This window comes from Erpetoichthys calabaricus, chromosome 13 (assembly GCF_900747795.2).
Source record: "Erpetoichthys calabaricus chromosome 13, fErpCal1.3, whole genome shotgun sequence".
NCBI lineage: Eukaryota > Metazoa > Chordata > Cladistia > Polypteriformes > Polypteridae > Erpetoichthys > Erpetoichthys calabaricus.
The window spans coordinates 65,540,240-65,553,466 of record NC_041406.2 but is presented as its reverse complement, the minus strand read 5'-3'; the positions used below and the strand labels follow the sequence as shown (position 1 = coordinate 65,553,466).

Below are 13,227 nucleotides of genomic sequence, written 5' to 3'. Positions count from 1 at the left end.
TGTATCAATAGTATTTTTCCTGTTAAAAATAGCTTACTGTGCAGAAATTACAGGTTTAAAAACTTCCTGAAATATTCAAAAACTGAATCTAAACATTTCTTTGAAGAATTGCACATCTAGTCCTGCACATTTTTCCATAACTTTGGCGAGATTCTCTGAAAATGGGACTGCTGTTTTGAGACTGCCACTCTTAGTTCATTTTCACTGTCTAGTGCTTGAGTTAACCACAGAAAAACACTTCACACAGGTAGAATGTGGCAAAAGGTTGGAGCATGGCCAGGGCTGTCTACCCTAGCGGTGGTCATGTTCACTGTTGAATCGCAGGTTGCATCAATGAACTGCTCCTGTTGTGCAGGGCTGAAATCAGCAGCAAGTGTTGCACTGAAAGAATCTCTGATCCAGTTATATACACTCATCGGTCACTTTACTAGGTACACCTGTTCAACTGCTTGTTAACTCATATATCTAACCAACCAATCATATGGCAGCAATTCAATGCATTTAGCCATGTTGACATTGTCAAGACGATGTGCTGAAGTTCCTACTGAGCATCAGAGTGGGAAGAAAGGTGATTTAAGCAACTCTGAATGTGACATGGTTGTTGGTGCCAGATCAGCTGGTCTGAGTATTTCAGAAACTGCTGATCTACTGGGATTTTCATACACACAACCATCTCTAGGGTTTACAGAGAATGGTCCGAAAAAGGGAAAATATTCAGTGAGTGGCAGTTCTTGTGGCAAAAATGCCTTGTTGATGCCAGACTGGTTTGAAGTGCTAGAAGGGCAACAGTAACTCAAATAACAACTCATTAAAGCCAAGGTATGCAGAAGAACATCTCTGAATGCAATACATGTTGAACCTTGAAGATGGGCTACAACAGCAGGAGCCCACATGGGGTGCCACTCCTGTCATCAAAGAACAGGCAACTGTGGCTAAAATTCACAGGGGCTCACCAAAATTGAACAATAGAACACTGGAAAAACATTGCCTGGTCTAATGAGTCTCAATTTCTGCTGCAACTTTCAGATGGCAGAGTCAGATTTGGCATCAACAACATGAAAGTACAGATCCATCTTGCCTTGTATCAACGGTTCAGGCTAGTGGTAGTGGTGTAATGGTGTGGAGGATATCTTCTTGGCACACTTTGGGACCCTCAGTACCAATTGAGCATTGTTTAAATGCATCAACCCACCTGAGTATTGTTACTGGCCATGTCCATCCATTTATGACCGCATCTTCAGATGGCTACTTCCAGCAGCCATGTCACCATGCTCAAATCATCTCAAACTGTTTTCTTAAACATGACAATGAGTTCACTGTACTCAAATGGACTCCACATTCACCAGATCTCAATCCAATAGCGCACCGTTGGGATGTGGTGGAATGGGAGATTTGCATCATGGATGTCCAGCCAACAAATACTATCATCTCAATATAGACTAAAATCTCTGAGAAATATTTCCAGCCCCTAGTTGAATCAATGCCACGAAGAGTTAATGGCAGATCTGAAGGCAATAGGGGGTCCAACCCAATACTAGCAAGGTGTACCTAATAAAGTGGCCGGTTAGTAAATATTATCTAATGAGAAAAACCGCAGAAAATATTTTCAGAGAGCTGTAAGATATGATCTTGCATGCATGGAATCACTGCATCTTTCAGTTTATTGACATTAATGAATGATTTCAAGCTCTCCAATTAGTCTACATTCCCCTATTTCACTCATCTCTGACCCCCTCTCCAGTTTTCTTGTCATGTCATTTTTCAACTTGCTTAATTCACACCCTGGGCATTCGGTGGGTTGGTGTTTGGAGATTGCAGCCAGTCCTAGTTAGCATAGGGTGCAAGGCAGGAACACATTTATTACAGTCAGTGCCAGTCTATCATGGGACAAACACACACACACACCCACACACCCTATGGCCAATTCAGCATCGCCAATTCTCCTAACATGCATGTCTTTGGACAGGCCCGGTCTTAGGTATTATGGGGCCCTAGGCGAAAGGGGGGTCCAGGGGCCCCCTGAGGGGGGCAGAGCCCCCCTGGAAGCTCTGTGAAATGCGTGAAAATTAGACCAAGTAGTCGATCCGGGGCCCCCCGAACGCTGGGGCCCTAGGCGGTCGCCTACTTCGCCTATGCCTAAGGCCAGGCCTGCTTTGGACAATGGGAGAAAACCTAAGCACCCTGAGAAACCCAGTGCTGACACGGGAAGAACATGTAAAGCGAGGCAGCAGCTTTACTACTGTGCCGGCCCAGTTTTCTTGTTAAAGAAGGAATTGTATCCAATAATATCCATCTGCAGAGCCAGAGCACTAAATGTCACTACAGCTCTACGGCAGCAGCTCTAGACCAGCAGTTATAGGACGGAAGTTAAGCTTAGGGGTTAGTTATTGTTAACGTGTAAGATAAATGGGTAAGGCTAAGGGTTAGTTAACGTTAGGGGTTAGTTTTATTAAGGTTAGGGTTTGATGTGGTTAGCATGTCAATCAATTTGATTCGTGACGACCTATAAACGTTTATTACCAAACTGCCGGTGTAGTGTCTACTTCCGCCATCAAACTACTGGCGTAGTCCTGTCGTGACTTATGGTGCTGTGGCTCTGCAGGTCGATACATCTCATTGTATCTGCAAACTGTTGAAGGTGTGTATACACAAGCTTCATTAGAAGGTCTCATCATTCTTGCAAGAAGAATCTGATCTCATCCCGCAGTTCAAATACCCTCGATTTCACCTTCCCACGTGGCAGCTATCAGGATTCGTTGTAAAACAAGATCCCATTTTCTCGCAGAGTGCGGAAAATCACTGATATAATTTACTGTAGCAATAACATCTATCAATACATCGCCCGGCTTGGCACTAAAGTTATTTGGATGCACGTGCCTCTCACTGTTTCATACAGCGTGTCCACTGCACTTTGGAAAAACGAACTTGATGAGCGCTTTCCGTTCCCCTCGTTTCCCAGACATCCCCGTTTGTGCAGATCCCCTCACCGTTTTTACATTTCGGCCTCTTTCAAATAATCGTCAACGATTTTAAATAATTCGCCTCCAGTGGCTGTTTGCAGAAAAGGAAAGCATCCATCAAATCATCGGCATTAACATTTATGATCAATTCTTTGTTGCCGTCGGATGCTTCGTCCATCTGAAGCCCAGCTGCCACTAATTTTGTGAATAAGATGATCGTTTTCTTTTGACATGTCGGAAATGAGCCTTGCCATGGGAGGAATAACGTTCAGATTACTAGCTATTTGTTTCATCGATCAGAGTGAAAACCATATCAATAGCAGTAGGGAGGATTAATTCCTGTGTGTGGGACTTTTCGCACTGAGCGATTCGGTATTCCGCTTGTAGAAGGTAAGTTGAGCATCTGCAGACACAAATGCGGTTTTGAATAAAACGGCTCTGCCGAGCGCGACAGTTTTCTAATTTCTTTTTGAAGAAGTCAAAAGGCTTGCCCATGTGCTCGACATGAAAAGTCTCCAGATGGTGTCTCAACTTGTTCAGACTGTCGGCGGTTAATATTTTAAGGCACACAACACACTTTGGTCTCTCAGATTGGTTGGCCATTCTAAACTGGCCGTGTATAAGTTAACCCTATAATACACTGGTTCCCTGTCCGGAACTGTTTAATAACAGGATAGGTTCTGACTCTGCCACCCTGATTAAGTAGGTTTGAGAATGCTATGTCATAGTTATTCTAGGTGGTGATAATATGTTAAACAAACACAAATAAATTATTTTAAGTATTTTTTTGTAAATAGACTGTGCTTCTCTTATTTAAACAATTGGGAATAATAAAAAAACAATTGGGGGAAAAATATTAGCTAGGAAATAAGCTAAATAATAATAATAATTTATTTATATAGCGCCTTACATAAAACAGCGTAAGATACACTTCTTGAGTCTTTTATTTTAGTGGGAGGTTTATTGCAAGTAGTACTGGAAACTTGACAGGCATTATTTTTTTCAGACATTTGTATTAATTTTCGTATTTTTCAAAATAAAAAAGCCGACGGTATTAATTCCCATCAAAAACATTTTAAATATATACAAAACAGCTGGTATGGTGGTATTGACCATCTAACTGCAATTACAAAGCATTGATCCAGTAAACAGAGACTACTTTTTACCCCTCTTCTTTTTTTTGGTATCTAAGTCTTCTCTAAAAATGACCAAAATGTCTGAAAACGCTAAAATGGAGCTCAGATCTTTTGATAGTGATGACAAGCAACTCAGTGACAAAAAGTAGTGTAGAAGCATCCTAAAGTAATTTCAAAGTTAAAAGTTAATCAGATCCAAATAAAAAATACTTAAAAAATTGCAGAAAGAGGCACATACCCAAAAATGTCGTGCAAATTGGAGTTTCCAAGATGACCAAAGGAAAAAAAAAACACTTTACAAAGTGATACTTTTGTAAGAAAAGAAAAAATACTGAATAAACAGAAAAAACAAACCGTCCTTTGTAGAGACAGTGTTGGACAACAACGCCAAAGATAAATGATAGTGCAATTGAATGTACATTGAACAACAAATTTGATATTGTTGAGTAAATAAATGTTCTGAAAAAGGAAAAACAAACAAAAAATACTGACATTAAAATAAAATGCATTTAAAACCCCGTAGTGATGAGCCTGTTTTCTCAAAGGTATAGTGCGAGGATGCAACAGCGCGTGTCATATCAACAGTACTTTAGTGACACCTCGTGGTCAACCACAAACACACCGCTTGAATTGCGCAAAACACCGACTACACCAGAATTCAAAGAACCTACTGAAGGAACGGGGCCGGGAGCTTATACAGTACACTCTAAATAAATAAATAAAGAAATAGTGTTATATTACAAGATACTGCCTGTTTTAGTCGATGCCACCGTACAGGCGCCTCACCTAAGTAATAGGAAGATTTAAGACTACATGGCACTGCCCGCAAATGGCAGTTTTCAAAATTTGCTTTTACATGCTGGTGTTGTGCTGATTCTACCTGCCTAATGTCAACAGAATTGAAAAAACTTTTGCTGATGTAAATGCCAATTTTATTTGCGAAACTGTATTTAAGCTTTTCTGTCCTCTCCACTGAAGTCTTTGCTGTCTCAAATGATGGTTCATTAATGACAGTTACACATAGGGCCAGTTTTGATTGCTTTAAATTTAATCACCATATACAACAGACTGTTTCAATCTGTAAGTGTGTGTATGTGAATATCTGTCATTAATAACTTTTAATATATAAAATCTATTGAACAGTTCTATATATTATGCTTATACTTTCCAAAGCACAGATTGTACATGTATATTTGAGGATATTTACTCATTTTGGTGCTTTTTTTTCTAAAGTAACTAAATTGTACTTTTGAGTAATTTTTTCAGAGGGTACTTTTTGTTTTGCTTCAATAGTTTACATGTCAGGTATTTTTACGTAAGTACATTTTTGTCTAAATAACACTTCTTATTCAGTATTTTTTCCATCTTTGTGTATTAGTAAATATGAATTTGCAGTTATATCTTTGCCTTAAGTCAAAACCAGACAATTTTATAGCCAGTGCTTGAGTAGACTACATGATATGAAAAGGAGGAGAGGCTTAATATTATTTACACAGCTCAACTAAAATAATCCAAATTTGGTACACTTTTAAAAATAATGGTTCTTTAATTGCACTTTATGGTTCTTTACTGGATTGTGTGATGCCTCGTACAACTATTGCTTGACAAAGCACCATTTCATTCTGGAAAGGGTTCTTTGCATATGATGGTGGTTCTTTGTGCTTTGAAGAAACATCCTAATAAGCAGGAAAAAATATTTAATGTATGGTAGGCTATCTAGAAAGACACTGACAGATTAAGAAAACCTGAAATTAGCCTGTGGTATTTTGTATGCAGCAAGAGCCCTTTTACAATCAGGACCTGATAGTATCTCACAAATCTATTACTATCTATTCAAGGTTATTTAATGTATGGTGGATGTTATGGATCTAAACAAACAAAGGTCCAAAGGTGGATGGGTTTTTTGGGAACACAAATGGTTCCTCTACAGCATCGCTCAAAAGAACCACTCTGTCACTTTTATTTTTAAGATTGTATGTTTTTAGAATATTTTTTCATATCAAGCAGTTGTCCAGGATGTTGCTTGATACCTGCTTTGCCTGTTGATAATAATAATAACAATAATGATAATACATTTATTTATAAAGCAGCATTCCCATGTTCAAAATGCATATAAGGCAAAAAAGTCAGTTAATGCCCCACCTTACTGTTACAGGGATCAGGAGGAGATTGTGGGATTTCTTCTCGAATTTAAATCAAGACAGAACTTGTAGAAATAGTATTTAAAAAGGCAAGAGAAATACCTAAGTTGCAACTGAATTTAACAAAAAACCTTAAAGCAAAGTTAGTCAAATTGCTTACCTAAAGAAATGACATTGAAATGAAAAGAAATTGTATAATAATTATATAAGGGATATATAAAATATATACATAAAATATAAAATTAGATAGATAGATAGATAGATAGATAGATAGATAGATAGATAGATAGATAGATAGATTATACAACTTATTTAGAAAGATATAGATAGATAGATAGATAGATAGATAGATAGATAGATAGATAGATAGATAGATAGATAGATAGATAGATAGATAGATGCTGTATTAGATAGATAGATAGATAGATAGATAGATAGATAGATAGATAGATAGATACTTTATTAATCCCAATGGGAAATTCACAATCACAGGGTTTGGGCAGCAGACAAACAATAAAAACACATATACTGTAAATATAACAAGAATCATAATAATCTTCATTATACTAACATGGTACAAATACACATATAACAAGAATAATCTATAAGTAAACTAAACAAGTGTTTATATTCATTAAGTGTAAAGTGATTAGAATTTAAAATACTTATCAGATAAATAGTTATATTCCAGATACAGGTTCAACCTTTTGATTTAATTTATTATATCAATGTACTAAATGTAATTTGTCTTAGAGGGACCTGAACATTTCTGATTACGATCTTTAAATGGATTTTAATTCAATCTTTTAATGGATTTGGCATTTTATTTTATTTTAAATCCCTGGATATGGAGTAAAAGTTTGTATTCCTAATAAATCTATTATACATTATGGGGAGATATTATGATTAATTTAAATGAATGAAATCCACACCAAATATTAAACCTGTTTAAAATAGAAATGGAATTGTTTATTGTGTTCATAAGAATTACTTACAGATGCTTTGATTTTTTTTTATTCATCTTGATGTCTAGCTAAGCAAGATGTCAAGCTTTTTAGGGTTCTCCCTATTTTTGGCACTTAGACCTGAAACCCCCTCATTTTCAGGCCATTTTTGGACCATATTTTGTGCAGGAAATCACGCCCTTATGATAACAGTAAACCAATGGGTGTCTTGAGCAGGAATGATCAGAAGGGCTTGAAGTTGTGCATGCCACATCAATTGATCCCAGCATTTCATCTCCTAATGGGATGAGGGGCAAAGTTACATCTTTTCACAAAACTTAGAAAAATGTCATTTTATGCTGTTTTAAAGTTTATGAGCACGAATATGACAATATTTTTCATCTTCTTTCCTGGTGGTCCAATAGCCCTCTAAGAGCCACTACCAGAATGTTAAAAATTACAAATTTCAAAAATAAGCACGTGGGGTATGTTATGTTTCATGGTCAGTGATTACGATGATGATGTTATTTTTGTAATCTTTATTACTTTTTATATTTTTATTTATTAATCGAGAATATTTATCAAGGTTTAAATTGAAGTATGCATTTTAATATTTTGAATATTTGACACAATTGTTCTTGTTTATTATGTACTTCTATCTCATTAAGTAAATTACTGTATTACATTTTTGATCAAAACTTCGTATTAGGGCGGCTTACGATAATTACGAATGTGTAAATTATTCAGAATATTACAAATAAGAAAGCTAACAAAACCACTGACATGTTAAATTATGTTATCTATTGCAATTAATTTACTCTCTATGGTATAGCATTTATAGTCAATTGTTGATATTCATATTTAGTTATTTGTTGTAAATAAAGCAATTTAAAAAATGTGAAAACCCGTTGCACCGATTCCCTTAAAGTGGTGACCATCAGGCACGTAAGCCAATCAGAACTCAAATAGAGATCACGTGCCATTGTTCGCGGACACTGCCCTTTACTGCTGTCTTTGTTATGAATGATCAGAGTCTGTCAAAGTCAGTCTGCGTTGGGCTTTAGGCACACATAAAAATAACACACCGCTGGGTGCAATCCATGAGCCTTTTAAAAACTCGCTCTTCCGTGTATGCAGGTTAAAATAGGCGTCACTTCCGTGGATGAAAACGCTTTTCCTTTGGTCCACGAGGCGGTAGCCTGCCCTTGTCTGCACTTGGACTACATCTCCCAGGAAACGATCACGCTTAAAAGAGTCACCTGACCATGAGCACAACATGGCCACTTTGTATCATATCCTGGGTTGACACACGGTTATTGAGGGGAATGTGAATTGATTTTATTTTGAATTGTGAATATTCACAGATTGCTCGTGCGCGATGCAGAAGATCAAGTCGTTAATGACCCGACAGGTAATTACTGCCAGTTCTATATGCATGCAAATTGCACGATGTCCGAACCGAGGTTTACAGGTGTCTTATTTACCTGGGGCATGATCTTGTTGGTATAGGTGAAGTACGGGTGTGCCTGTACTGTTTTAAAATGACAAATCGAACGCTTATTGTGTAATACTATTTGGAGGTCACATAGTGGCATCAGAGATGTAATACAGATGAACTGTTCATGGTTCGATTTGTCCACATTTAATTGCAGCTTGTCCAGCGTGTTAAGAAAGGTGGCAGATATCGGTCGTCCTCGCGTTCAGTTTAGTACCATGTAGTGACTAATCAAACCAAAAATGTGGGCGTCAACAGAGCAGCACTAGAAAGCAGGGAGTGTATTTTTTATTCAAGTGTGTCACAAGAAAAAGGCTCCGGCCCCCGCGACTCTGAAATGGATTATTCGAGTTAAAGGATGTAATGTCAGGTAAAGATAGAAGTAAAAGGTCTTGTTTTAAACGCCAGACTTACCGATCGAGAGCATTGTCCGACTCTCCGTTCAAAGTAAGGTAGTACATTTGTATTGTATGGCTTTCTAAAAGTGTGATTTGTTTTGATCCAACAAGGAATTTTGAAAATATTTTTTATTTGGTGCACCTTAATTACAAAACGTAGAAGAAAAGTTATTTTTACTGATTTATTGCTCGCGCTCTGTAAGTGGATAGTACGTTTATAAAAGCTTTTAAGATTGATTTCACGTTCTACAATAATATTTGCATTTTGTTACAATTAATAAGGGAGGGTGCAAAGGATTCATTCCATAAACCACAGCTGTTGACAGAGCACCAGAGTGTCACCGTAGTTCTTTGCTAACATTCTACTCCTATATCTGCTAATAGACCATTTTTCACTGTCAGATCTTATTGCCTAGGTCTACAGTGAGACAATGAAACATTTTTTTTTCCTGAAGTGTGAACATTCCTTACAAATGAGAAGACAGTTGACAAATAATGCCTAATTGCTGTTTATATGATGTCCCTACTTGTGACTGTACCTTTGTTGCCTGTGTGTAGCTCCAGATACCCTACATGGAGGTTTTAGTTTTAATTTCACTTATGATGAAGTCAACAGCAGAGACAGAATAATGAGTCCAGAGACATGTAGATGCACTATTAAAAATAGCATTAACATCTCAACCTGCAGATATTCTGCAAATTCACGTTTGCCTGTTTCATGATGTACATGCAGACAAGACACATTCAGTTGTGTAGCTCTCCAGTGATTCATTAACACAGAAGAAATAGGGTGGAGTTCACAGGGCATCCTAAATGTGGTCATTCCCATCCTCTGCACAGCAAGTAGTTATGCAACCACATTTTGGCCTGGTCAAGTTGCAGTGCTTCTTCATTAGAATACTTTTAATGTTGCTAGATAGCCACAATATACTATAGATACTTTTTGCAGTGTGTTAATAAACTAACTTCTAAAATACAGAAACACAGTTTAGATACTCACTTAACACTTGCAAAAAGTTACCCTTAAAATATGGTACCCTGATAATAATTTGGAAGTTTAAATTCAGGTGTTAGTTACTTCAATAAAAAGTGCATAATGAAAGAGAAACAAAAATTGCGCAGTGTTCACTATTAAATTAAATGATACCTAGGACTTTATTAATTACTGAGCATAAACTCTCCTGCTTATGTAGAAGCTTAGGGCATAAAACACACATGGACATGATATAAAAATATTAAAAACATCGTACAAACCAATACCAAAATTGTAATGAGAAATAATTGATAGAAATCCCCTAACCGTTCTCTTTGCTCTTGGTCTTTGCAAGGGAATTAACTGAACCCCATACTATAACACTTACTCATCTCCCAAATCTAGTTTTTCAAAAGCTGTGCCCATGAAATTCTGCACATTTATTGGTATGTATCCACTGTTATTCACTTCTGTTTCTTTGGCCTCTTAATGGCTGTTACTTCTTTCACTGTCATCTTTTCACCTTTTTCTTCCTTATGATTATAACACACATTTCACAGGTTGTTTTTCGTATTTCTTGATAGCTACCTTTGCTCTGAATCAGCAAGATGTATTACAGTTAAGTATTTTTGCCCTGTCTTCTTAATTTAAAAAAAAAAAAAAAAATCCTTCCAGAAACTCAGACATTAGTTTATGTATTTAATCCACAGAAAGAATAAACATCTATTTATGAATTTATTTAAACATTTTTAATGTATTCTCTTCACATAAAATATGATACAGAATTCATCTACTTCACACCCTGGTAGGACTCAAAGTGCATTTTTAGGATTCTTTATTGGACTTAGGAACCATGAGGGGTGCAGAGCCTATATATATGTATATGTGTATGTAAGTATATATATATATCTATACTAATAAAAGGCAAAGCCCTCACTGACTCACTCACTGACTGACTGACTGACTCACTCATCACTAATTGTCCAACTTCCCATGTAGGTGGAAGGCTGAAATTTGGCAGGCTCATTCCTTACAGCTTACTTACAAAAGTTAGGCAGGTTTCATTTCGAAATTCTATGCGTTATGGTCATAACTGGAACCTCTTTTTTGTCCATATACTGTAATGGAAGAGGCGGAGTCACGTATCGCATCATCATGCCTCCTACGTAATCACGTGAACTGAAAACAAGGAAGAGCCCCAAAGAGCGATGAAGAAAACATTCATTACACAATTGAGAAGGCACAAGAGAGCGGCTTACATGAACTGACTGAATTAAGTATATAGAAACGCTACCGCTGCCATTTACAATACCATATTCGCGAGATACAAGTTTAATGAGAAACGCTCCCGCTGCCGTTTGCAATACCATATTCGCGAGATACAAGTTTAATGAGAAGACACGAGGTATAAATGAGACTTTCGATGACTTTGTAACGGATTAAAAATTGCTGTAGCGAGAAACTTTTAAGTGCCGGGTCTTAGCTAACAGCACGTAGAACGCAGCACGTCGGAAACAAAGCACTGTGTAAACCTAAAGTTTAAATTAAGTTCATAGACCTACAAAAGGTTACCATTGATTTGAGGCATGATTGCTTTTCTCCTGTACAACTAAACGTTGCATTCTCAAGAGTGTGCTTGCACAGCTTGGTCATATTACAACCGGAGTGCTGAACTGACAACGTGGTATACAAACAGAACTATAACAATCGTAATAAACGAACAAAAAAAACAGCGGACAACCCGTAGATTAAATAAAAAGGCTGCTTCCGTTGGCGAAGCAAGGAAAAAGGAAGACCTTATATGGCGTTCGTTTATAAAACAGCGGAGAGGGTGTGTGAAGGCAGCTTCAAAAAAAACAGATCCTTAACAAATTGTTATTGGTATATTTACCCTCAATTTAAAAAGGTTTTCTTTTCTTATTAATAAAAATTTAAAAGCAGTACTTCGCCGGTGCAAAGCGCGGGGATTTGAGCGACTGACGCATACAGACATATTCATGAGTGCAGGTGAGTGTGTACGCCTGATGAGCCAAGAATTAGGGCGAAACACATGTCGCGTACTCTTTGCATTATTTGACAGTAAACTATTTTCAACCATTCTATGATCTGCTTCTCACAACTGAAGGCACCGTGGCTGATGTTAGCTGACTTGCTGGCCAACCATAAGCGTTACCTGGTAGGTAACCACCCATACAATCAGATTGTGAATCAGACTACGAATGCCGTGAATGTAATTACCCCGATCTACATGCTGTCAAATAAACGAACCACATGCCGTGGCGCAATTTTAGGAGCTTCGCCTCTAGCGCTGACGTCCGAGGTTCGATTCCCATAAGGGAGTGCAGTGAGTGGGTGGTTACCTACCAGGTAACGCAAGTCAGCTCGAAGTGATCACTCGTGTGAAGGCAGCTTCACAAAAAAAACAGATCCTTAACAAATTGTTATTGGTATATTTTCCCTCAATTTAAAAAGGTTTTCTTTTCTTCTTAATAAAAATTTAAAAGCAGTACTTCGCCGTTGTGAAGCGCGGGGATTTGAGCGACTGACGCATACAGACATATTCATGAGTGCAGGTACTTCGGAATGAAAGCACCGTGTGAACCTAAAGTTTAAATTAACTTCATAGACCTACAAAAGGTTGCCATTGATTTGAGGCAAGATTGCTTTTCTCCTGTACAACTATACGTTGCATTTTTAACAGTAAGCTTGCACGGCTTGGTCATATTACAACCGGAGTGCTGAACTGACAACGTGGTATACAAACAGAACTATAACAATCGTAAAAAAAGAAAAAAAAAAGCTAAGAACCCGTGGATTAAATAAAAAGGCTCCTTCCTTGGCGAAGCACGGAAAAAGGAAGACCTTATATGGCGTTCGTTTATAAAACAGCGGAAAAGCTGTGTTAAGGCTGCTTCACAAAAAAACAGATCCTTAACAAATTGTTATTGGTATATTTTCCCTTAATTTAAAAAGGTTTTCTTTTCTTCTTAATAAAAATTTAAAAGCAGTACTTCGCGGGGATTTAGATTTAGATATAGATATATATATATATATATATATATATATATATATATATAGATATATATATATATATATATAGATATATATATATAGATATATATAGATATATATATATATATAGATATATATGTATGTATGTCTATATATATATGTAGATTT

The 13,227-nt window shown here is 37.0% G+C and overlaps 1 protein-coding gene across 4 annotated transcripts in view; it reads left to right on the top strand.

The window, feature by feature from the left end:
• Positions 1 to 13,227, top strand: part of vps50 (VPS50 EARP/GARPII complex subunit) — a 408,283-nt gene that overhangs the window by 655 nt on the left and 394,401 nt on the right. The window contains exon 1 of one of the 4 annotated variants that reach the window (XM_051936105.1): positions 8,396 to 8,592. The exons of 1 other annotated variant lie outside the window; for it this stretch is intronic. In XM_051936105.1, coding sequence (XP_051792065.1) covers positions 8,560 to 8,592 — 33 coding nt within the window. In that variant the 5' untranslated portion in view covers positions 8,396 to 8,559. Of the gene's footprint in view, positions 1 to 8,395; positions 8,593 to 8,973; positions 9,047 to 13,227 lie in introns of those variants that run through there. 2 more of the 4 variants (XM_028817093.2, XM_051936103.1) reach the window with 2 other exon arrangements.